We start from the raw sequence: 26,039 nt of genomic DNA, 5'->3' as shown, positions 1-26,039 counted from the left end.
TGCTTTTGAGTTCAGACAAGCCAAAAGTTATTGGTAATACAGGTGCCTTCTTAAAATATGTCCTACCATTATTTAAGTCGTGTTTTTGCCCCTGCCGTGCACCATTGTTTTGTTTTGTTATGATTTGACTTGATTGTTGTGCTCCATGCCATGTGCTGTGGCCGAGAGCCGTGATTAAAATGAAATTAAAAATTAAATGCAGGACTTTTAACCGAGTATATTTATTTTGTGATATCGCTACTTTTACTTAAAGGTGCACCGAGGAGCTTTCAGTTTGTGTTAGTTCTTGCACCCCCTTTGGACAAAGCGGTAGTGTTATTTAGCCAACTTTAACTTCTGGGAGAGCATACAGACAAAGGCATTAGGAAAAACTAAATAAAAATAGCATTCTTTGCACTTATGGTCTCTTTTGCTGTTACATGTCATTTATAATCATCAGAGGAAAAAATTAAACTGTTTCAGAAATATGTAAAAGTTCCTCTGAGCACCTTTAAGTAAAGGATCTTTGTACTTCCTCCAACACTGCATTACGTATTAATTGAAAATTTCCCTGTAAAATTTAAAACAAAGATTGTTTATTTTTTAAGGTGTTGTCAGCCCTCAAATCTGAGGTTAGATTTTAGGTAACAGGTGCTGAGAAACACACAGCTTTGAGATACTGTGTACATATGCATCTAAATATAGACATGACTTGTATACATGTAAAATCGAACAAGAGAAACATGAGCAAACTTTAAAAAATGGTTGGTGGATTCCAAAAATTACAATACATCCCTGTTTGAATCTTAAAGTAAAGATGTAGTAGGAGTTCTCTTTGGGAAAAATGGTCCCTTGCAAACTGATCAAGTATTTATGTATTTTTAGAGTTACGGTGGACAAAGTGGTGCTAAGTCAAACTCCACACACTGTGTAATATAAATAAATAATCTTTTTAGATCTTATTTCACCATGTAAGCCATAATTCTTCTGAGTAACTACAACTGATGGATAAATTAATTGAATTAAAAGGCTACAATATTTCCTTATAAAGGGTAGTTCATTTATTCAAAGTGTAAAGACTTCGACTATCACTGTACTTATTCTAAGGTTGTTACCGGGAGTTGTCTTATTAGATTTTATTAAAATATTACACTTCTCTCTCACCATGATATTCAAGATTAAAGCCACTCCTTATATGGATTAAATAATTATGAGACGACATGTCCATTATGAAACGCAATGATTAAGTCATTTAGTTAGGGAACATCTAATTGATTTAGCATGATAATATTAATAAACAACGTGACCAGGTTTAAACTTAAACTTTATTTGGATATTATGTTGAATAAGTATTTTTATAACACATGAATAAATCTATATTAAAGGAGCGAATATGATCCATATCCATACGTTCCCTTCCAAATTTGCTGACAAGACACACATCCTTACATATCCACTTTCTTTTTTCAACCTTAGCCAAACATCAGGCTACAGAGATTGGCTCCTCAGTGACCAATGAGGACGGGCGGAGAGCAGGGCAGCTCTCCTGACTGTAGATATAAACCTCAGGCTCCAGGTGAAGTCATCACAGGATCATACAGCAACCATGAGGTCTCTCGTCTTTGTTCTGCTCATCGGAGCTGCTTGTGAGTGTGAACCTCTTTCCCTGCAGATTGCCTTCATTTCTGACAACAGTCTGTTGTCCTTCATCCCTGGACTTTGTTCATAAAAACAACATCATTCCCATAAATTGAGGATTTAGAATTTGAAAATAGCTGACTGATCGCCAACACTTTTAGTATGAGGGATGCAGACTTTGGGCTTGCACTGTGCACTTAGGGAACCTCTACATTCTAAGAAACCTGTTGGTGGTAAAGAGTACTTTAAGCAAATGACTAACTCATTGCTGTTATGTGTGATTTCAGTTGCCACGGAGGACGACAAGATCGTCGGAGGGTATGAGTGCAAGGCCCACTCCATGCCCCATCAGGTGTCTCTGAACTCTGGCTACCACTTCTGTGGTGGCTCCCTGGTCAACGAGGACTGGGTTGTGTCTGCTGCTCACTGCTACAAGTCGTAAGCACATTCCTTGTGTTTTCCTGATTTCCCTTAGAAATACTTTCTGTCTATTTTTGCCACTAATCCATTGCTTTTCCAATTGTTTTCAGCCGTGTTGAGGTGCGTCTTGGAGAGCACAACCTGAGGGTCAATGAGGGATCCGAGCAGTTCATCAGCTCCGCCCGTGTCATCCGCCACCCCCAGTACAGCTCCTACAACATCAACAACGACATCATGCTGATCAAGCTGAGCAAGTCCGCCAAGCTCAACAGCAAAGTGCAGCCCGTGGCTCTGCCCACCAGCTGTGCCCCCGCTGGCACTATGTGCACCGTCTCTGGCTGGGGCGAAACCATGAGCTCCTGTGAGTAACATCTCCTGCACTGTGCTCTCAACATGTAGGATCCTACTGCAGTGTAGCTCCAGTTTAACCTCTTCTGTTTCCCTCTTGTTCTCCAGCCGCTGACAGTAACAAGCTGCAGTGCCTGAACATCCCCATCCTGTCCTTCAGCGACTGTGACAACTCCTACCCCGGCATGATCACCGACGCCATGTTCTGCGCTGGATACCTGCAGGGAGGCAAGGACTCTTGCCAGGTGTGTAACAAGTTGTCTTAAACTAGTGCATTTCAGTTGCTAATCCAGAATTTGGGGATTTTTCCTTCACATATACACCTAACATGTTTTTAAATTTTAATATTGAAATCCATTGAAATTATTTTAATTCCATTATTTTTATTGTTATTTTTCTCTCGCTCACTTTTAGGGTGACTCCGGTGGCCCCGTCGTGTGCAACGGTGAGCTGCAGGGTGTTGTGTCCTGGGGCTACGGATGTGCTGAGAGGGACCACCCCGGTGTCTACGCCAAGGTAAACCTAGAATCTATATTTGTAAAGATAAACTCTCATTGTGTGGGCTCGGTTAAAATAGGTCATGACTGCTGCTGGCTGTCTATTCTGACAACAAACTTTGTTCTGTCACCATTTACAGGTCTGCCTCTTCAACGAATGGCTGCAGACCACCATGGCCAGCTATTAAGTCTCATTCTGTGACTATCATCTACTCCGCTGCTTTTCTCTTCAATCATTTTAACTCCAGTATTAGTAGTTGTAGAGTTTTGAACAATGTACAGCCATTTTCCATCTGAATCAATAAAGTCTAACACCTTGACTTCCACACAATTTTTGTCAATTGTTTTGCCTGTGTCTTCCTAAATCCCAGTATTGTCATAATTTAGACCATGCTTTGATATATTAGTGTCAACAGTTTGGTTCAAGATGAACAGATGAACCAATTACCGGTGATCTTGTAACTACTATACATATTTATTTTGATATCCAAAATGATGAAATGCCAAACTTTTACAAAAAAAAAAGAAAACCGTGACCGTGGCTCAGGTGGTTAAGCGGGTTGGCCAATGATCCAAGGGTTGGCGGTTCAATCCCTGCTCTGCCACCTGTGTCATGGTTGTTGTGTCCTTGGGCAAGACACTTCACCCACCTTGCCTCGTGTGAATGTGTATGACTGCTGTATGTTTGAGGTGGTGGTCGGAGGGGCCGTAGGCAGACTGGGGCAGACTGGGGCAGACTGACGGAAGCCACGCAGATTATCGAGGCAGTCTTTATGTCTGTCCTAGATTATGGTGATGTGATTTATCGGCATGCATCACATTCATGTCTTAAACTCCTGAACTCTGTTTTTCACTCTGCATTAAGGTTCATTACAGGAGATGTTTATGACACACACCATTGTGTTTTATATGAAAAGGTTGGGTGGTCCTCTCTTAACGAGAGACGTGATGCACATTAGCATATTTTTATATATAAAGCTATATGTTCCATACGCCCGGTCTGACCTTGGTAAAACTGCTTTTAGCCACAGTGCCCCTGACTCCTGGAACAGCCTACAACATCAAATTAAAATAAATACACTTATAACTGTTAACCAATTTAAACGTATTATTTTGAATCAGCCCCACTCCACTTGTAACTGTTTTAATTAGGCTATTGTTCTGCTTCATTCAATTGATCTGAATGTTTTAATTGTTGTTGTCTCTTTGTAAGCTTGTTGTGTATTCTCATTGTATATTGTATATCTGTAATTGACTCGACGTCATTGTAAAAGAGGGTCACCCCTCAATGATCTTTCGAGGATAAATAAAGGAAAATGAAAGGGGTGTGGATTCCAAAGTAGGAAGAGTCAAAGAACATTGATCAGTTTGGGTACATATTGCTGCTCAGTTTTGATGGAAAGATATTCTTCAGCATTGTTGCCAAGTGCCTGACAGACTATCTCCTGAGGAACTCCAACATTGATACCTTGGTGCAGAAAGGAGGGATCCCAAAGGTACCAGGGATGTCTGGAGCACACAGGCGTGGTCACCAAACTAATCAGGGAAGCCCGGGAGAACAAGAGGGGCCTGGTTGTGCTGTGGCTGGACCTGGCAAACGCCTATGGGTCCATTCAGTGGCGTGCACAGACATTTTGGGGGGCACAATATATTCAATTGATGAATGAGCAAATAATTTTAAGGTTATTTGTACAAACCACCCCCCCCCCCCCCCCCCCCCCCCGACCCCTTCTGGCCTAATGACCTTTAATACCCGGCCACACATACAGTGTTTCTCACAGTAATGAATTTGGGAGACTGTGTTTGGGACCCTGGACCTTCTAGGAAGGTCTGGGGGAATGCTCCCCCAGAAGAAAAATTTTAACCTTTTAAAGTAAAGGACCAATCAAGGGCACTTGATTGGTCCAGGAGGCAAAGGGCAGGTGCTCAGGCACCACTTGGTGTCTGCATGTGCACACCCCTGGGTCCATACCCAACACACTAGTTGAGGAGGCACTGAACCATATCCAAGGCAAGTTCAGGGACCTCATTCTGGACTATTACAACTGCTTCAGTCTGAGAGTCTCTGCTGGATTTACAACTTCAGATTGGCACAAGCTTGAGAAGGGGACTATCACTGGATGTACCATTTCCGTTTACAAAACACAACTGACAAAACCTACTAAGTCTACCTATAGAGGCCAAGCCCAAGCTTTAGGCCCGGGAGATGCTGTGCCACGGATATATTTCTTGACGCACCTTCGTCCGGTATTGGTGAAAGAAAGTCTGAGTCTTACTTGCAGTTAAAACATATGTCTCGTTTATTTTCACTTTCTTTAGCTCCAAACTTGAAAACCAACAAACTTGAAAACCAACATACAAAACGTAGACCCTGACGTAGCACAACACTTTGGTTGTCAAAGACTGTTTCTATGTCCGGGTAGCAACTGTGGAAGCAAGGATTGGTTCCTATTTATACCAGAGCACTAATTGGCTCTTACATTACCTTTAAGCTTTAAAAACCCACACTGTTTCCTAAAAGAATGAGCGTTTATGTCATTTCTGTAACAAATGATCAGAGCTGATTCTCAGATTGCCTGTATGTTCATGCAGAACTTAACGGTGCTGCTAAACAATTTATTTTCGGTGTGATTTGGCACCAATTGACTCTAAACTGGTTTATGCAGCCAGCGCACATTGTATGACTTTTTTCTTATTATTTTTGTAATAACAAAGTTTGGCATTTCACCATTTTGGATATCAAAATAAATATGTACAGTAGTTACAGGATAACCAATAAATGGTTCTTCTGCATGGTTTAAATGATGACAATACTTGGATTTAGGAAGACACAGACAAAACGATTGACAAAAATTGTGTGGAAGTCAAGGTGTTAGACTTTATTGACTCAGATGGAAAATGGCTGCACACTGTTCACAATGAGACTTAATAGCTGGCCATGGTGGTCTCCAGCCACTCGTTGAAGAGGCAGACCTAGAAAGGGAGACAGAACAAGGTGTGTCAGAATAGACAGACAAGCAGCAATCATGACCTATTTTAACTGAGCCCACACAATGAGAGTTTATCTTTACAAATATAGATTCTAGGTTTACCTTGGCGTAGACACCGGGGTGGTCCCTCTCAGCACATCCGTAGCCCCAGGACACAACACCCTGCAGCTCACCGTTGCACACGACAGGGCCACCGGAGTCACCCTAAAAGAGATAGAGAGAGAAAAATGACAAAAATGAAATTAAAAGGATTTCAATGGATTTCGATATTCAGATTAAAAACATGTTAGGTGTAGGCTATATGTGAAGAAAAAATCCAAATATTCTGGATTAGCAACTGAGATACACTGGTCCAAGACAACTTGTTACACACCTGGCAAGAGTCCTTGCCTCCCTCCAGGTATCCAGCGCAGAACATGGCGTCTGTGATCATGCCGGGGTAGGAGTTGTCACAGTCGCTGAAGGACAGGATGGGGATGTTCAGGCACTGCAGCTTGTTCTTGTCAGCGGCTGGAGAACAAGAGGGAAACAGAAGAGGTTAAACTGGAGCTACACTGCAGTAGAATCCTACATGTTGAGAGCAAAGTGCAGGAGATGTTACTCACAGGAGCTCATGGTGTTGCCCCAGCCAGAGACGGTGCACATGGTGCCAGCGGGGGCACAGCTGGTGGGCAGAGCCACGGGCTGCACTTTGCTGTTGAGCTTGGCGGACTTGCTCAGCTTGATCAGCATGATGTCGTTGTTGATGTTGTAGGAGCTGTACTGGGGGTGGCGGATGACGCGGGCGGAGCTGATGAACTGCTCGGATCCCTCATTGACCCTCAGGTTGTGCTCTCCAAGACGCACCTCAACACGGCTGAAAACAATTGGAAAAGCAAGGAATTAGTGGCAAAAATAGACAGAAATATTTTTTATTTAAATCAGGAAAACACAAGGAATGTGCTTACGACTTGTAGCAGTGAGCAGCAGACACAACCCAGTCAGCGTTGACCAGGGAGCCACCACAGAAGTGGTAGCCGGAGTTCAGAGACACCTGATGGGGCATGGAGTGAGCCTTGCACTCATACCCTCCGACGATCTTGTCGTCCTCCGTGGCAACTGAAATCATACATAACAGCAATGAGTTAGTAATTTGCTTTCTCTTTACCACCAACAGGTTTCTGAGAATGTAGAGGTTCCCTAAGTGTACAGTGCAACCCAAAAGTCTGCATTCCTCATACTCAAAGAGCTAGAGATCAATCATCTATTTTTCAATTTGTTGTCATGTTGTTTTTATGAACAAAGTTCAGGGATAACGGATAATTGTCTGTAAGCAGAAAGTTAGGCAATCTACAGGAAAAGAGGTTCCGACTCACAAGCAGCTCCGATGAGCAGAACAAAGACGAGAGACCTCATGGTTGCTGTATGATGCTGTGATGACTTCACCTGGTTGCCTGAGGTTTATATCTGCAGTCAGGAGAGCTGCCCTGCTCTCCGCCCTTCCTCATTGGTCACTGAGGAGCCAATCTCTGTGTGGCTGAGTAAAAAAAAATTTATAAAAAAAAAGTAAGTAAGGATGTGTGTGTGAATTTGGAAAATCATGAGGAAAGTATCGATCAAACTGGCTCCTATATGTATTTGTTCATGTATTACACGCAGAATTGTTTGAATTCACATCAAATATAAAGAATATCTTAGTTTCAACCTGTTAACATTGTTTATCAATATTATCATGCTAACCCAATGAGATTTCACCTAATTAAATTACTAATTATAAATCGCCTACACATTTCTTATGGTAAATTCTTGTTTAATTATTATTAGGAGTCTTGCATTGCATGATGACAGAAGTGTGATATCTTAATAAGACAACTCCCAGTAACGACATAAGGATAAGTACATTGGTATTCACAGCCTTAACACTTTAAATAGCTAATTTAAATAATATACATAAGAAATACTGTTGCAGTTTTTTAGACCAATTGATTCATCCATCAGCTGTAGTAATGGCTAAGATGCTGAATAAGATCGAAAATAGCTTTTATTGCTATTAAACAATATGTGGAGTTTGACTTAGCAACACTTAGTCCAACCTTAAATCTACTACATCTTTACTTTAAGATTCAGATGTTTCCGATGGTAGCTCCTTATTTGCCACATATGTAATGCAGTTTTGCTCTGATAATGGTCTGATCCTTTCTAGCAACGTGTTTTTGCCTAATAATAGCTACACTTACATCAGCGAGGCATGGCACACAACCTCGTGGCTAGATCACTGTATTTGCACAGCTGATGCACATGACTCCTTGGAGTCCATGAGAATTAATTATGAATTTGCCACTACTGATCATGTGCCTATTTCTCTATCTGTAAATCTAGGCAATATACCTACTCTTGTGTCTGTAGATAACAATGTATGTGAGGGTAAAATAGATTGGTCTAACCTGTCTGAGGATGATCTTAAGGAGTACTATTTTCGGACTGACATCTTGCTGAGCAACATTGAATTACCAAAATATTCCATTGCATGCCATGATATTAATTGTAAGAACCCTCAACATGGTATTGAGCTGTGCTCCATGTATGATAATATTGTGAAGGCTCTCCTTGCGTCAAGCAGGCCCCTGTATAAGACCCACAGACTGTACAAAGTCAAGCCAGGCTGGAATGACTATGTGGAAGAGATTCATGCTGAGGCAAGAAAGGCCTTCAAAGCATGGGTTGAGTCAGGCAGAAATAAACATGGTCCCTTATTTGAATATAAGAAGCATGCAAATGCAAAATTTAAATATGCTCTACGTTTCATTAAGAGGAATGAAAATACAATGAGGTCTGACTCTCTTGCAAAGAAACTGCAATACAATAGTCCTGTTGATTTCTGGAAAGAAATCAAAAGAATTAATAATTGTAAAACATCGTTACCAACAAATATTGATGGTGTCAGCGGCTCAGAGAAAATTACTCAGTTGTGGCAGAAACATTTTTATGATCTCCTCAACTGTGTTAAAAGTAACTCTTTCACAGCGAGTAACATTGATAGCAATGAAGACATGATGGTTTTCCCTCAAGAGATATATGATGCTATTATGATGCTAAAAGATAATAAGGCTTGTGGTATGGATAAGATATCTGCAGAGCACTTAAAACATGCAAGTAGAAAACTATGCCCCCTAATTGCTATTTGTTTCAGTGGGTTCTTAACCCATGGTATTCTACCTGATTCTATTTTATCTGTCACATTAGTGCCCATCATTAAAGACAAAGCTGGCAAAATTAACAGCTCGGATAACTACCGGCCTATAGCTCTGGCCAGTGTTTTATCCAAGGTCTTGGAGAGGATTATACTGAATAGGTTGGAACATTTTCTATTGACCTCTGACAACCAGTTTGGCTTCAAACCTAAACATGGCACAGATATGTGTATTTTTGCCTTAAATGAGGTACTTGATGTGTATAACAGGCAAAATTCCACAATTTTTATGTGTTTTATTGATGCTTCAAAAGCCTTTGATCGTGTGAATCATGAGAAGCTATTCCTCAAACTGCACAACCGAGGGGTTCCCAAATATTTAGTTAGAATCTTGGCTTTTTGGTATGCTCATCAGTCTATGTATGTGAAATGGGGTAACTCTATGTCTGCCCCATTCAATGTAAGTAACGGAGTTAGGCAGGGAAGCATTTTATCTCCCTTTCTTTTTAATATTTATTTGGATAATCTTTCAAAGCTGCTAAATAACTGTGGAACAGGCTGTATGATCGGGGACACCATTATCAACCAACCACCTGATGTACGCAGATGATCTGGTGATTCTTTGTCCATACAGTGCTGGCCTCCAACAGCTGCTAAGGGTCTGCTCCCAATATGGTGCAGACTTTGATACAACTCCAAAAAGAGCAATATCATGATATCTAGAAGCAGGGAGGACAATAAACGGTTGGTTCCTGATTTTCTTCTGTCCGGTGCTGTCCTTAAAGTGTGTGAGGAGGTCAAATACTTAGGGCACTTTATAACTGCTGACCTGTCTGACAACAGGGACATCCGCAGACAGTACTGTATGATGTATGCACAAGCTAATATTTGAAGCGCAACTTTAGTATGTGTTCATTGTCTGTGAAGACCACTCTTTTTAAAGCTTTTTGCACCCCAATGTATACTGCCCACTTGTGGCGACGCTATAAGAAAAGCAGTATGCAGAAACTCAATGTAGCATATAATGATGGCATGAGGCTGCTGCTTCATATGCCACGTTGGAGCAGTGCAAGCCAAATGTTTGTCAGTGTTAATGTGCCCACCTGTCCTGCTGTGCTCAGGAATCTTATGTACAGATGTATGTGTAGACTATCGGAGTCATGTAACGGCATAATCACAACTCTAGTGAACCCTACAATGAGTGCGGTTAGGTTCACTTCCACATTATGGAACCATTGGCGCTTTAGCCTATATGCTAATATCTGAACACTCTTTGTGTAGTGTGGAACTGACAGCTGGAGTCTTTTTTATTGTTGTTTGTCTTTTTACTGTTTTTGTATTGTATTATGGACCGTTTTCTCTCTGTGTCTGGAATAAAATTTAATCTAATCTAATCAAACTTGTATTTCTTTTTAACATTGCTTCTTTTACATTAAGGTTTGAATCCATTACCCATGTTTTTTAAGTTTGCTCATGTTTCTCTGGTTGGATTGAACAAGTTTCTAATCACCTCTATATTTAGACGCATGTGTACACAGTATTTCACAGTTGTGTGTTTCTCAGCACGTTACCTAAAAACCTACCTCAACGATTAAAAAAATAAGTCCTGCATTGAAATTATACTTGTAATCAGAATTACCCGGGAAATGTACAAAAGGAGAGTATTCATAATGCAGAATGATCCATTTCTATGAGTAAGAAAAAACTGATACATTTTTTTATGGGACAAGTTACAGTTTTATCCTCCTCATTAGTACATAGACAACTCATGACCACGGCACATTGCAGGACCCCAGCCTGAGTAGATGTTATCAGCCACATAACTGAAAACACCTAGGTGGGTATGCAAAGCCTTTAATCTGTCTTACTACTATCATAATTCATCATTTAAATCAGTAGGTAAATTGATAGTTGATAATTCACTCACTCTGTTAAATAAATGAAGTGAATTACAAGATTTGCATTTGAAATGTAGTGCAGGAGAAATGTGAAGTATAAATTGAAATTCAAATAAAGTAGGGGAGACCGGGGTAAGTAGGCACACTTTTTACTCTAGTGAGAATTGCTCATCACCTAAACATCTTTCAATAGTCATTCCTACATTAAATTGAAGCTTAAGGTGTTGGCTTGAAATGTGAACCCCTCACTTTTTCTAACTTATTGTAATAAAGAAAACATTTACAATCAAAGACACTCTAACACATTGTGACAACCAACCCCATCAAGGGGTCGGTTGTCACACACTATGGGGTTGTTTGTCACAATGTTATCTCTATGGGAAAAATCTTAAAAAGAAGGCAAGAAAGCAGAACAACATTTGAAAGTTTAATTTCATTGTCAAGATGGAAAAATAGGCCTACATAACTTTATGCATCTTAACATAAAATGAGCAAGGAATTAACAAAAAGGAAATCCATATTAAGACCAACCTACTGTATGTGACAACATAAAGAACAAAACAAATAGGTCTAACAATAATAGCCTACTCAACTAGGATACACACATTCACTATCTGAGTTACAATGATGGCAAATGTAGGGTCTGCTCACTCTAACTAAGCAGAGATTGTGTGCCCACTGGTTGCACATACAACACTTCTCCCTTACCTCCCCTGAACGGGTGCTGGAGAACGTTTCCATACAAACCAAACACAAACTATCCTCTTCATCTGATGAAGATTCCTCCTCCTGTCTCTTTCTCTTCTGTTTCTTCTTCCCCAGCTGGGGTGGAGTGCACTGGGGTGCAGTAGCCTTGGCAACTGGTCTAGTTTGGGATGCACTGGGTCGTTTTGATTTTGGATAACATGTGACAACCAACCCCCCAAAAAATGTGACGACCAACCCCAACTGGAATTTATTGCTAGCATCAAGGCCAACAACCATCTGACAACAAATTAGCTTGCTAAACAAATCTAAACTATAGCTTACCCTTCACACTTTTTTAGGGTAACAAGTGTTTTGTTATAACCCCATTGTGTAAAAGCCTAGAAGAAAAATACTGAGGAGCTAAATATTTTCAATTTGACATGAAAAACACTAACAGTCCTCTCACCTCAAATGCAGCAGTCTAACTCCATAGACTATGTAGGTGACATCTGATCCCAGTTGTGGATATTTGCATACCAAAATTTAACAGACAGCGCCTTCTGGTTCCGAGATATAACGATTGTGACAACCTACCCGTGTGACAAATTACCCCGTTCTCCCCTACAGATTTGTTGAAATTGTGCAGTAATTGAGTGAAGGTACTTTGTGCCAATACAGTACTGGTAGAAACCACTTTGCATCTTAAAAAAATGTAATACCTTCTAAGTATAATTACATATAATATATATATAGGCTATAATATAAAATGTGCAAAAAAAATATATAATGTAACATACATCAGTCCCTGGAGGGAAATTATTATATTTTAAGTTGATACTTGAAATATTTCCTTGGCATGGACAGCAGTGTGGTCCCTCTCAGAACATCCAAATGCATTGTTTGAATTTGTAAAGAAATACTTGAATTGAGGCACAGTTTCAGTGTTTTCTGATCATAGGAACTCGTAGTGTTGCCACAACCAATTACTTTGCAAAGCACAATCAGGGGCACAGCTGGTGGACAGTGCCATGGGCAGCACATACTGGTTGATGCTCAGCTTGAGCATTTTCGAGGGTGAAGCCATAATAAAAGGGATGTCAGATGATATTGGAAGCCGTTATGAATCACTCACTGCTCTAATTGATTCCAATGGGGTGTTCTCCTAAAAGATGGTAAAGGATGGATGCTTGTTTTTTTATGTGTGCATGTTCATTTCCCTGTTAGATAGAGAGAGTGCCTATGATTTGAAGCAGTGAGCAGCAGACACAACCCAGTTGACCAGCGAGCTTGAGTTCAGAGCCTGATTGGTCTTGTAATTCCCAATCAAAAAAATAAAAACACTTGATAGTTGGATACCAACCATATTAAATCCATATGACTGGAAAAGCTGGGTTATACTCAATCTGAGTCATTGATCAGTATGGAAATAGTTGAAAGATACAGTATAAGAGTATATTAAATTTACTTGCATCAAGCCTAACATAGTGACTGGCCCATGATGAATGTATGTATCTTGAAAATGAATCCAAACGGACACCTTTACTTTAATGTTCAACTCAGAATATTGACTGTGGCCGACTGGAAAACCAGGGAAAGCATGTATCTGTTCTAGTTCATCTTCCATTAATTATCCATGTGATTGCTGAATATGTATCATGTGAAATTGCGGCAGCTCCATTTTAACATCTCAAGTTAAATGCCCTCAGGTTGACTCCAATCTGCAGCCGATCTACACTGTATTTGAACTCAGATATCAGGGTCTCTTATGAAGAAGATTCTTTGAGTTTTATTATTATTTATTCTTAAAATTGATAACACTCAAACCCATTTACCATGTGCAATACAATTTAAAGTGTCCTTAGTGTTGATTTCATACAGTTATTGTGTGATTAAGGAATTTTGTTCCCTAGTGTTGTTTGTCTCCTTTCACTTGTATTGGTTCAACACCTTCTGAGCTATAAAGACATGTGGGATGGTTTTCCCATGAAGCCAAATTCAACAACTGTGTTTGTGAACCAGGCCATCTGCAGAGCTGCAACCAAGCCTTCACAGCACAAATCCATCCATGTCAAGGTTAACCATTACAAAGAATGAACTGCGTTACATACAGATACACATTCCATATCAAGAGCTTCAAATTATAATGCAAAGACACCAGGAGTAATTGTAGTTTTCATTTTATTAAAAAAGTGGAATCATTTTAAGGACATGTAAGCATACTGCTGTTTTTTTATATAAATGCAAACATTTGCTACATTGATTGTTTTTTATTCATTTAAATTCTTGTTTCGCCAATGTGCGTTCTTCATAACATGCAAAATATTTACCAATAATACAACCGCTCGCATGCAATATGTCAGCAAGAACACCCCCCACCTACACACATCCAATATAATATTTGCTTTTCCAATTCCCAGAAACATTTTCCATGATCCTTATTGGTCACGAATAACCCTGGGGGTGTGTTCAGCTGGAAAAGAAGAGAGGTTCCATCCTATATAAACCAGGCCACCAAGACAAGTCCCTCATCCACAAGATCATACAGCAACCATGAGGTCTCTGGTTTTCGTTCTGCTCATCGGAGCTGCTTGTAAGCATATTCCTTTCTGCTTGTATCCATGTGTTCAAATCACTTAATTTAAAATAAAATGGTTTGCTCACTTTTGGACCTTCTTTGTATTTACAGTTGCCACGGAGGACGACAAGATCGTCGGAGGGTATGAGTGCAAGGCCCACTCCATGCCCCATCAGGTGTCTCTGAACTCCGGCTACCACTTCTGTGGTGGCTCCCTGGTCAATGCTGACTGGGTTGTATCTGCTGCTCACTGCTACAAGTCGTAAGCACATTGCTCATGTTTTCCTGATTCCATTAAAAATATTTCTGTCTATTTTTGCCACTAATCGATTGCTTCTCCGATTGTTTTAGCCGTGTTGAGGTGCGTCTTGGAGAGCACAACCTGAGGGTCAATGAGGGATCCGAGCAGTTCATCAGCTCCGCCCGCGTCATCCGCCACCCCCAGTACAGCTCCTACAACATCAACAACGACATCATGCTGATCAAGCTGAGCAAGTCCGCCAAGCTCAACAGCAAAGTGCAGCCCGTGGCTCTGCCCACCAGCTGTGCCCCCGCTGGCACTATGTGCACCGTCTCTGGCTGGGGCAACACCATGAGCTCCTGTGAGTAACATCTCCTGCACTGTGCTCTCAACATGTAGGATTCTACTGCAGTGTAGCTCCAGTTTAACCTCTTCTCTTTCCCTCTTGTTCTCCAGCCGCTGACAAGAACAAGCTGCAGTGCCTGAACATCCCCATCCTGTCCTTCAGCGACTGTGACAACTCCTACCCCGGCATGATCACCGACGCCATGTTCTGCGCTGGATACCTGGAGGGAGGCAAGGACTCTTGCCAGGTGTGTAACAAGTTGTCTTGGACCAGTGCATTCCAGTTGCTAATCCAGAATATTGGGATTTTTCCTTCACATATACACCTAACATTTAAAATGTGAATATTGAAATTAATTGAAATACTTTTCTCTCTCTCTTTTAGGGTGACTCCGGTGGCCCTGTCGTGTGCAACGGTGAGCTGCAGGGTGTTGTGTCCTGGGGCTACGGATGTGCTGAGAGGGACCACCCCGGTGTCTACGCCAAGGTAAACCTAGAATATATATTAGTAAAGATAAACTCTCATTGTGTAGGCTCAGTTAAAATTGGTCATACTGCTTGATGTCTGTTCTGACAAACTTTGTTCTGTCTCCATTCTCAGGTCTGCCTCTTCAACGAGTGGCTGGAGACCACCATGGCCAGCTATTAAGTCCGCTGCCGTTCTCTTTTATCATTCTAACTCCAGAATTGTTGTAGAGTTTTAAACAATGTGCAGCCATTTTCCATCTGAGTCAATAAAGTCGAACACCTTGACTTAAAAAAACGTTTTGTCAATTTGTATGCCTGTGTCTTCCTAAATCACAGTATTGTCATAATTTCAATGATTCTTTGATACTTGAATATAAGTGTTAATAGTTTGGTTCAAGCTGCAGCAGAAACGAGGGTATTACTGGTTATCCTGTAGGCTACATAGACTTAATTCATTTTCAAAGTGGTGAAATGAACTTTGAAATTACATTACAAGAGCAAAATAATGTGCAGCGGTTGCATGAATCAGCGGAGAGTCAACTGATGCCCATTCCATTCCGAGCAGAAATCATTTGTTTGGCCGCACCGTTAAGTCCTGCATGAACAAACAGGCAATCTGAAAAGAAGCACTGATCATTTGTTGCAGAAATTACATAGACTTTCATCCTTATAGGAAACAGTGTGGGACTTTAATGCTTAAAGGTATACTTCGTAGGATTTGTCGGTTGTGTTTTGTAAACACAAGATTCCACATGCAGAGTGGGCCGACTGGGCACGCTCTAGTATATAATCTGACAGACTGGCGCAGGCCTTTGTTTTCAGTATGAATAAAACCTGTATAAAAAAACAAGCCAAATCCACGTCACTCTTCATCCCCATTCTCTCCTTCAGTGCTTATAACAGTGGGGGGCATACCCACCCGCTCTGTACACATCACCACACAGTCTGTGGCATGAGTGATCAATGAGATTATTATACTTTTACTATACTATTATCGTAATAAGTATTCCTTTAAGATTTTATAGCTACAGTTGGTTTGAAAGCTTTATGTGAACAGAACTCTGACTACAGTCTTAAGGAGAACCTGGACCTAAATGTGGTGGTCATTCATAACAATATACTTTATGATATTATCATGATATGTTGAGGGGATAAAAAATTTCAGTATTTCTGTGTCCACACTTATTTAATTTAATCAATTTTGGGTGTATTTTTAATTATATTGTCTGATGATGCGTTCCCATTTTATAATTATGATAAGGACTGACTTGGTTTCTGTTTCTTTTAAGTCAGAATCACCCATACCCTTGTCATATATAATCATCTCTGCCAACAGCCCATTATCTCGAGAGGGTCACGCCAGGTCAAGGCAATTTATTTACAGAGCAAACAACACCCATGCAGAGAAATTAAATAGATCAACAAATGTGATGGACAAAAAAAAAGCACTGTAGGCAGACAAGATGCTACAAGCTGCTTGGGAAATATTCACTACAGGCTTCACCAAGATTTGATTTATTTTAATGTGAAAAGTATAATCATGTTTTAGTATAATATTATTGATATTTTTGTTAGGAAGCATATACAGGATAGCTACACAATATGGTACAGTATTTCATTAACTGAGGTAAAGTTAGTAAGAACATCCCATTGAATGAAACAAATAATACTACATCAGTGTGCTGTACTACCTTAACCTTTTTATATTTCTCTCTAACATCCAGCTGATTATTATTATTTTTAATCTTAATACATGTACCTTAATTCCTTCATTAGTTCATGTATAAAGCGTTTTCTCTATTCCATATCTCATTCACCCTGCTTCAGTATGTTCTCATGCAACCTGGTATCACGCCGAGGCGCGAGATACACACGCATGGACCGGCGTGTAACTCACGCGCCCTGCCTGAGCAGGTCAGCATGCCATTCAAATTACTAAATTAAATTGCAAGGATCTAAACTGAGATGAGGTGGAATAGTTCAATATACACATTTTGAAGTTGTTGTTTAGTCTCTTACGCAGCTTTCCCTGCATTTTTCATTGGTGAAGGACAGAGACATTGAGTCCGTCTGTGAGAGAAATTCCATCTGTCGCTTAATCTGAGGCAGGGGCAAGGCCACGATGCTGATTGCAACCTGTGCAAAACGTACTGTACACAAACTATATCAGAGCAACAACCAAAAAAACAATCTTATAGTCCTGATAAAACTACTGTGGAGCAAAACAAATTGCTGAATTTCACGCATTGGAACAAAGCTGCTGGTTAGCTCAGTAGGTAACAGTAACACCATTGACTTTGGTACTGGAAACCAGGGTTTAATTCCTGGTCAGGGCAGGGCAAGTCCATGAAGGCCCATTGGCATGACCTTTAGGGCTTACTGCCTACCTCCAGTTGTAAGTCGCTATGGATAAAAGAGTCAGCTAAATAAAATGTAATGTAATGGAAAAGTTTTCCCAACAGCACTTCTCCAAGGCTTTGATTGGTCGGCAGTGCCAAGGGTGTGTCTGGACAGCTGGCAAGGGTTAATGCAGTCGATATAAACCCAGCATGAAACCATGAGAGTCTTTGCACTTTCATCAACCAATCATGAAGTCTCTAGTATTTGCTCTGCTCCTTGGAGCTGTGTGTAAGTATGGGCCACATTTAGAGAGGCATCAACATTTAGGAACTATCACAGAATATATTTAGTGTGGGCAATACAACAGTATGCCTTTGCGCTTGAGGATTAATCATTTGCCAATGAAACCTTTTGACCATGAGAAATAATTTACAGGCAAAGGAAATAAAGCCGCACTCATTCTCGGAGATACATAAAAAAAAAGTTTTATTTTGTTTCAGTTGCCACAGAGGATGACAAAATTGTCGGAGGGCGTGAGTGCACTCCTCATTCTCAACCCCATCAGGTGTCTCTGAACTCCGGCTACCACTTCTGTGGAGGCTCCCTGGTCAATGAAAACTGGGTGGTTTCTGCCGCTCACTGCTACAAATCGTGGGTCTTTCTTTAAAGAAATACATAGTAGAACAACAAAAAGTATAGTCTCTTACATGTTATATCGCCTGATCTTCATTATCTGTGTCTCACTCAAAGCTTTCTATTTCTCTTTCAGCAAAATGGACATCGTCCTCGGTGATCACAACCGTTGGTTCATGGACGGCAATGAACAGACTATCCGTGCTGCCCGTGTGATCCCTCACCCCAACTATGAGTCCTGGCTGGTAAACAATGACATCATGCTGATCCAGCTGAGCAAACCTGCCACCATCAACCAGTATGTGTCTCCAGTGGCTCTGCCCACTAGCTGTGCCCCCGCCGGCACCATGTGCACCGTGTCTGGATGGGGCGTGACCCAGAGCTCTGGTCAGTATCAAACGGTAGTGTCTCCCTACAGGCCTTCTGTTATTCATTTCAGCATTCATTTCATCCTTCATTTTTCCTTGTGTCTCTGGTTCTGCATCTCCACAGCTGCTGACAGTAACAAGCTGCAGTGCCTGAACGTCCCCATCCTGTCTAAAGAGGACTGCGACAACTCCTACCCCGACATGATCACAGAGGCCATGTTCTGCGCTGGATACCTGGAGGGAGGCAAGGACTCTTGCCAGGTGTGTTTACAATATCTGCTGTTACAAAGTGCACAAAGTATTTAGGACTTCTTAAAGGTGCAGTGTGTAATATGACATCATCAAGAAAGTTCAAGAATGCAACGCTCCCTGGGTAACCCCACTCCTTTCGAATAATAACAGAAGCTACAGTGGCCTTCAAGGACAAGAACAATTCTAAATTTTAAACAATGCACCTGATGACATTCCAACTATGACACTTTCAAGATGGCGGCACTAGGCCTAGGTCCAAAATATGCAGAAATATGGACATATATGAGACCCTTTCTAAGGGAAAAAATAATAATTAAAAAAAAAATGTCAGCTATTATGGACTAAATTAAATGTACTTATGGATATTATAATTACTTTCTACAAAATCTGCTAGGAAATAAAACCCAAAATTCTACACTGCAGGTTTAAGTATCCTCAGAACTTTAAGTTGAAAAAGAACTAACTTTGCTTCCACCACTCTCAGGGTGACTCTGGTGGTCCAGTTGTGTGTAACGGTGAGCTGCAGGGTGTTGTGTCCTGGGGCTTTGGGTGTGCTGAGAGGAACCATCCCGGTGTCTATGCCAAGGTAAAAAAATATATATTAAAAAAATTGTTTACCACAACTATCAATTCTACTCAACGCCTGATGTGACATGATGTGCCTCTTCAAATAATGTCCTCCTCTCTCTTGCATCAGACCTGCATTTTCACAGAATGGCTGCAGAGCACCATGGCCTCTTACTGAGTCCGGTCCAATCCCACCTCTGCTACAACTGTTTCTGTTCTGCAAACTGTTTGTAATTGAGACTGAAATAAAAGTGTATCACCTAAAAGTTTTGTGTGCAATATTTTTTGTCAATAGCTCTCTTTTCAATCTCATTCTCTTTCCTTCTGATCTGCACGGCAGATCTACACATAGCCAAATAAAGAGCAAGCAGTTATAATACATAAAAGAGCAAACAGAACACAATTATGAAGATATAGTATTACATTTTTTTTAAATAGGGCTGTCGAAAAGAGGAAACACTGAATTTGATTTTCCTATTTACAGTTAGCCTAACTATTAACCATTTTTCACTCTACTACTATACCTTCAGGAAATAATATTCATCCAAACTAACAACGTTTCAAAGATATAGGGCATAGTCAGTGCTCTATCAATTATTCTTAGGAATCAGAATTAAAAACAATACCTTGACATTTTGTTTGCTGATTTTTTCACCGTTTCTAGTTGCAGCGAGTCTAGCGGAACTGTCCCTCCCCTCTCTAGTATCCACGTCGGACAAATTAGACAACGCACCACCAATGTCAAACCTAGCACACTTCGCATCGGCTCAAACTGACCCCCAGGATTGAGTTCTTACCTTGAAGCAAATGCTCTATTAATTACATAGACGACGTGTTCCTCTTGTTTTAGTTTTGTCGCGGACTCTCGCGGGCGGCTCTTATAACCGGATAAGATGCGTCTCACGCTGCAAATGTTGATCTCCCACGGCCGGGTGGCCCGGAAGATGGGTCTGGGTCCGGAGTCCCGAATCAATATGCTGCGGAACATTTTGACAGGACTGGTCCGGCACGAGAGGATAGAGACCACATGGGCACGAGCCGATGAGGTCCGCTTCTACGCAGAGAAGGTAACGAGCACCTGCCGATGCTTCTATCTGGCTAGTGATGTTACTGTCTATGACTAGTCCGAATAAGCCCAATTAAAACGGTATTAAAGTTCTCGTACTATAATGTTGTTGCTACCAGACCTTTGGTGAAGGGTGATGTAAAAAAAATCTTAAGGAATGCCTTTAATACGTTCTAAAAACAAGCACAGGCGAATAATATGAGCAGACTTTATTTAATTGGCCAGTTATAGCCTACTGTTATACAAAGGCAAATGGGCAACATTGTATCAAGTTATATGTAGACACGTGCAAAAACAAAACAAACGACAAAAATGAACACAACAACCCCTTTTGTAAGTGGTTTAGATACTTTCTGGTTCAGACAAAAACACCAATTTGTGAATAGCCTATTGAAAACTTTGTTACAGAAGCATTGACATTATTTACGCTGCTGTCAGTGGTGTCAACATACTTAAAGTGCACACTGTTTAATGACTACATGAATGCTACATTTCATCATCAATAGTTAGATCAATATTTCTAACCATCCAAACCAAATATTGGAACTGATCCAATATGTGATACTGCAGGTCCTGGCTCAGTGTGACAATATATGCATGCACCACTTCTCAAAATGATCTTTCTCTGACCAAATATAATGTGCATCCCCACAATGTCTACATTTTCTGTAACCGCACTTCCCATTATTTTATTAATATGAAGGCAGTGTAATGTGAAACACATTCCCATTTCTAATTTCTCTTTCTTCCACGCACAACGGCTCTGACTCTGTTTTCATTTTGTTTCATTTTCCCCAGCTGGTTGACTACGCCAAAAAGGGAGACACGGATGAGAAGGCAATGAAAATGGCTAGCTTCTGGCTGACGGTACGTGCCTGCAGCTCTTCTCAACTTTAGCAAAAGTTTTGCCCGCTGTGTCCCTTCTGAATGTAAAGCTATTGACGTGATGGTCATTTAGTTTGAATCTGAATCTGTGTCCTCTTCTCTAGGAAAAGGATCTGGTCCCAAAGCTTTTCAAGGTCCTTGCTCCACGGTTCGAGGGTCAGTCGATAGGCTACACGCAGATGGCACGCCTCCCCAACAGACGCAACCTGGACCGAGCCAAGATGGCCGTCCTGGAGTACAAAGGCAACCCCTTCCCGCCGCTCTATCCGGTGAAGAAAGACAATGAACTCACCCTCATCAACCAGCTGCTTAAAGGCTACAGAGAGGACAGGGCATAACCGTCCTGGTGTCAGAACATTGGTGACAGTTGCTGAAGTGTGATGGCTGGGTGCTGAATTGCTCCCGATGAGTCACATACAGACGCTGTGGCTTATAGTGACTGATGCATTGTCTTCAACAAAGGACAGCTGCACCTCCTCAAGTCAACTGAAGTAAAGAAGGTTTCTTTAAAAAAACATGTGTATAACTAATTATGTGTTAATAAATAGTATTTCTCAACAGAAGTAAAATACGTTTTTGCCTTGAAAACACAAACATGTTTGACATGTTGAACAAAGGAGATATAACCAACACAGCAGGATCATGTAAAAGCAAAAAAAGAAATCATCTATTTTCACAAATAATTTCTACTTGCAAACCAGTACAAATGCTAAAAAAAGAGAAGCATTTGTTTTGTAAAGTGGCATTTCAAATCTATTTGATTTCAAGCCATAGTTTGTGGTTCAGTCCGTTTGTACACAGGATGAAAAAAATAACAACACAAACAGATATTTGGACTTGTTGAAGGAAAAGTCAAACTAAAAGCAATAATGGTGCCACCGCCCCTGCCCTGCAGGTCTTAAAGTCTTGTAAAGCATTGAGCTCAGTTCCCTTAGATAAGGGCTGTAGAAGATATAAAACAAAAAAGTCTCGTTTCATTTGAGTTTCAGTCAGAGAGAGCCGTCAGACATGTTTCCAACACTGTCACCACTGCCGGCTAGGCTACAGAAGCTAGGAAGAAAAATATATAAATGAATTATTTCTTAATTGATCAATTAAAATCCTCAATTTCTGCCACTTTTTATAAGCTAGGTCAGGTTAATGATGTTGATTACATATTCAGGTAGGAAGCACCGTGAGAGATATCTGCAGAAACACTTTATGCTAAATCGATTTCTGCAGTGGAAAAGGTCTTGTGTACAGCATTTTTTGTTATTTTGTCATGCTGATGGAGGAAACAGAACACCTACCATGTTTTTATAATACTAAAGTTCAAGTCAAATCAAGCTGGAGCAGATGAACTGATGGTATTTACATTTTGAACTATTGTATTGGCTTGATGTGGAAGATTTTTTTTTCTCCTTCAAACACTGCAGCAGCGATTAGACTGAACACGGAATTTATTAATTTGGACCTCAACTGCAGAACAAGCACAGACGGGGAGTTTGTTGTGACTCACACATAGCGGGAACACTGGCAGTGACAGTGAAATAATTAGGCTGGCATCCATGAGATTGGGACCAGCCTGGAATGTGTCCCTGTGCTGATGTACTGGACTTGAGTAATGAGTACACACTCTAAATTTGAGTAACAGTTATCACATTGACTCTTTTGGACACATTCCCACGTCCTACCTGGAACATAAGAAACACATATGCCAATAATACACACCCAGACAAGGCCTCTAATAAAACCATATCTTTTTATTATTTGGGCAAAAAGTGTATATGTACAGCGTATTTTAGAATCGTCATTTGACACCATTAAAATGCATTTGAACAGTGCTTCAGTGATGTGCTCTTAACCAGATCGCTCTGAGTCGCCTAAAAGCTGTGCTGTTTTCTGTCATGCATACAATAATCTCTTTTTTTCAAGTCACCCCGACCCCCAAACCCAAAGTGTTCGTGTCGCAGTCCCATAATTGTATGTCAATATACACAAGGTTGAAGCAGGGATACAATGTCAGAAGGCCCTTGTGTTTTAGTCGAGTTGCCCGGTGTGTATTCAGTCAAGTCATGGCAGCCATAACGACAGGCAACAGCAGACAAAATGGCAAACATGCCTAATATAAATCAGACACGTAATCAGAAATAACGACTAGTACTCCTAATTCAAGTATCATTCTGTTTCACAGACTAAGTTACACCTCTGACTACATTCTCACAAGTTACACACCACAGTCCTAACAGCCTATAGTACTCCATTACAGCAAAATTTGCCATTAATAAGTCGGTGTAGCTACTATTAGTACTATTAGCCAACGGTTTTACTAAACCAAAAATCGATGAATGCTTGTGATAAAACAGGGGAATTTGTTTGCGTCCATTCACTGATTTTGCTTGCAGCAGCAAACTCAGTTCAAATGACACTTCTACATGACTCATAAACTTAATTCTATGTTAAATTACTATCAATAAGCTGATAAGTTAAACAATGGTCCGGACAGGCGATGACATTTTCAGACTGTATTTACAGGTTTATGCATCTGGAATACTACTCCATGTGGTGGGAATACAGGGTTTTAAAGCAGTCATATAAGGTGACATCATTACGAAAAAACAGACTTACGACCAGGAACATTAAAGTGCTCCATGCAGGACAAAACGTACAGTTGTGTTGCGGCTTTTTTAAAGTTAAATCTACAAGGCGTTTTTTATTTTCTTTTCTTATTATTATAGCTCAATGTTAGGGGGAATATGAAACTATTTATCAAGCTTTTAGCAGTTTCCATTTCTAATAAAATAAAGCCAACACATACTCTTGTTTCAGGTAATAATCGGGCTGGCAAAGATACTTGTTTTTTTTCAGAAGGCTCCTATATCCTGGATGTGTTGCCGTGGAAAGCTGTACAGAGAGAAAAGAACATTTTGACAAAGGTGTACTATGGTTATCCAGTATTCACCCCTGTGCTTGTGCTGTATTGCATCTGTACATTCAGCAACGTCTACATGAACAGAAATTACATTTTTGAGCAGGCATATTCTGCGCTCCAGGGAAATTCAGCGGATAATACCGGCATTTAAATAGTTCCCAGACAGCGCGAGAGGGTTCCGATTGGAATAACAATTGACGGAATGTATCCATGTCAAAAATATACTAAAGCCTATTGTATGTATTTACAAAAGTATAGATTTCAATACACACAATAAGCAAATATTGTATGATCACGTGGAGTACATAGATCAGCTTTTTGGACGGGAGATACAATACAAACATGCGTCTTTTACAAGTACTTAGAAGTGCCCACAGTAAACGTGACAATTTACATTTACAAATCAGCATATTAATCCAGAATAACCAGCTGCGAAGAAGGCATATAAGAATATAAAGTAAACCAATAAACTCCATATAGAGTAAATATCTATGCTTTATCAAAATGTGTTAAACATAACAAAAATGTTTTTAATTTTTACATGTAATTCATAAATGTGGTGACATGAGATTCTTCTGATGGTCACACAACAGCACCAACTGGAATTTAATGACGTGAAAAAAAAACAGCCATGGAACATATTTCCTTTTTTCTTTAAATAAAACTATATAGCGTGGTAGCTCTTTCCAGTTTCAGCTATTTACAAACTCTTCCGGGCACACCATCCAATGCCTCATGAATTTTTTAATAGAAGTATTTCAAGAAAATTTTGTTCATTTCCGCTTTGTGCACAGCTATCATTCTATTGCTCTGGCTACATCCACTTTGTCATTCTTCTCCCTGTGTGCCTTTTTACCGGTCAACATCAAATATTTATTGCTTCTTTATTCTTTAACAAGCTCAGCAGCGCTCCCTTACAGCCATTTCTTCCTCCTCTCCTCCTCTGTTCGGGGGGTTATTTCCATTCACAGGTGAAAAGGGACCGTTTAAGAGATTCACCTCTCTGATGGTTGCCCCCCTTTCTCGTCCATTGGAACTTGTTTTTGGCCGTCCCTTTTGTCTTTTGAAACTGTAACATCTTGATTTCCACTGGGACTCTTTTATTTATTTTTTTATATATACTTTGTATTGTCATTCTGTCAGTTCCCTACATGCCTTCCCCCACCTTTTCTTCCATTCTGTCTTTTTTTCCCCTATGTCTCATGCCTTGGTTCCAAACCCTGCTCCTCCTCCTGTCGTTCCGCCCTGCATGCTGAAATACTCGGTGAATGACGGGATCCTTGGCGGAAGCGGGGGCGAGCGTGTGTTATGGCGCGGGGGCGGGGGGATGGGAGGCGGGGGCAATATGGCCGCCGTCAGGTCAGCAGCAGCGGTGGTGATGATCTTCTGCTCGCTGTTCCTGGCCACCTCGGGTCCTTTACGGGCCACCGTCTCCTCCACCGTCTTAACAGGCTCCTGGAAAACAAGAAAAGAATGGTGTCGTTACCCCTTTGGACTTGTCCTGACCTTCTGAATGTCAGGTTACACAAATGTATACCTGCACTGGCCCCGGAAAGTGGGAAGTAGCAGCAAGTTGTGTCAGTTAACACCATAAGTAATACATCACATTTTGACAACTTCCTGGTTATATAGGTCAGTGTGAATGAAACGTGTAATGGGTTTCCTGACCAGTTTCCTGTTCAGTTACTTTACTCTCAATTATACAGTTTTTGGAAGTTGACCCTACTGTACTACTGTTTATGTATGGTAGAGTATTTTGTTT

At 40.7% G+C, this 26,039-nt stretch overlaps 4 protein-coding genes and 2 pseudogenes across 6 annotated transcripts in view; 4 read left to right on the top strand and 2 right to left on the bottom strand.

Annotated features, from left to right (window-relative positions):
* Positions 1-1,494: 1,494 nt before the first annotated feature.
* LOC307259216 (trypsin-1-like) lies at positions 1,495-3,070 on the top strand (annotated as a pseudogene). Its single transcript has 6 exons — positions 1,495-1,625; positions 1,905-2,055; positions 2,148-2,398; positions 2,494-2,630; positions 2,800-2,901; positions 3,023-3,070. The product of its transcript is annotated as a trypsin-1-like (transcript).
* Positions 3,071-5,807: 2,737 nt separating this feature from the next.
* Positions 5,808-7,359, bottom strand: LOC307259220 (trypsin-2-like; annotated as a pseudogene). Its single transcript has 6 exons — positions 7,228-7,359; positions 6,820-6,970; positions 6,478-6,728; positions 6,246-6,382; positions 5,975-6,076; positions 5,808-5,855 (listed from the first exon to the last, which is right to left on the bottom strand). The product of its transcript is annotated as a trypsin-2-like (transcript).
* A 6,767-nt stretch (positions 7,360-14,126) lies between these two features.
* LOC307259129 (trypsin-1-like) lies at positions 14,127-15,436 on the top strand (the record flags this gene model as incomplete). Its single annotated transcript, XM_080038863.1, has 6 exons — positions 14,127-14,216; positions 14,313-14,463; positions 14,553-14,803; positions 14,899-15,035; positions 15,173-15,274; positions 15,389-15,436. The coding sequence occupies exons 1-6, from the start codon at positions 14,177-14,179 to the stop codon at positions 15,434-15,436; spliced, it is 729 nt and encodes a 242-aa protein (XP_079894989.1). The 5' UTR covers positions 14,127-14,176.
* Positions 15,437-17,843: 2,407 nt separating this feature from the next.
* Positions 17,844-19,593, top strand: LOC307259128 (trypsin-1-like; the record flags this gene model as incomplete). The annotated part of the gene is made up of 6 exons (XM_080038862.1): positions 17,844-17,883; positions 18,096-18,246; positions 18,365-18,615; positions 18,721-18,857; positions 19,333-19,434; positions 19,546-19,593. 6 exons carry the CDS (start codon positions 17,844-17,846, stop codon positions 19,591-19,593), a joined length of 729 nt encoding a protein of 242 aa, XP_079894988.1.
* A 561-nt stretch (positions 19,594-20,154) lies between these two features.
* Positions 20,155-21,910, top strand: mrpl17 (mitochondrial ribosomal protein L17). Its single transcript, XM_080039280.1, has 3 exons — positions 20,155-20,482; positions 21,280-21,348; positions 21,471-21,910. Exons 1-3 carry the CDS (start codon positions 20,309-20,311, stop codon positions 21,702-21,704), a joined length of 477 nt encoding a protein of 158 aa, XP_079895406.1. The 5' UTR covers positions 20,155-20,308; the 3' UTR covers positions 21,705-21,910.
* A 169-nt stretch (positions 21,911-22,079) lies between these two features.
* tmem145 (transmembrane protein 145) overlaps positions 22,080-26,039 on the bottom strand; it is a gene marked incomplete at its 5' end in the record, with an annotated part of 36,045 nt that continues 32,085 nt past the window's right edge. Inside the window, one exon of the mRNA XM_080039617.1 lies at positions 22,080-25,732. Within this exon, the coding sequence (XP_079895743.1) occupies positions 25,478-25,732 (255 nt within the window). The 3' untranslated portion in view covers positions 22,080-25,477. The remainder of the gene's footprint in view (positions 25,733-26,039) is intronic.

Source organism: Ammodytes marinus, assembly GCF_949987685.1.
Source record: "Ammodytes marinus genome assembly, chromosome: 13".
Classification (NCBI taxonomy): domain Eukaryota; kingdom Metazoa; phylum Chordata; class Actinopteri; order Uranoscopiformes; family Ammodytidae; genus Ammodytes; species Ammodytes marinus.
Note: the sequence above shows the minus strand (reverse complement) of the source record. Positions and strands in the feature narration are given on the sequence as shown.

Coding starts and splice junctions, on each gene's coding strand:
- mrpl17 (XM_080039280.1), top strand. CDS start 20,309: ATGCGTCTCACGCTGCAAATGTTGATCTCCCACGGCCGGGTGGCCCGG. Junction 20,483..21,279: donor TCCGCTTCTACGCAGAGAAG/GTAACGAGCACC, acceptor CATTTTCCCCAG/CTGGTTGACTACGCCAAAAA. Junction 21,349..21,470: donor TGGCTAGCTTCTGGCTGACG/GTACGTGCCTGC, acceptor CCTCTTCTCTAG/GAAAAGGATCTGGTCCCAAA.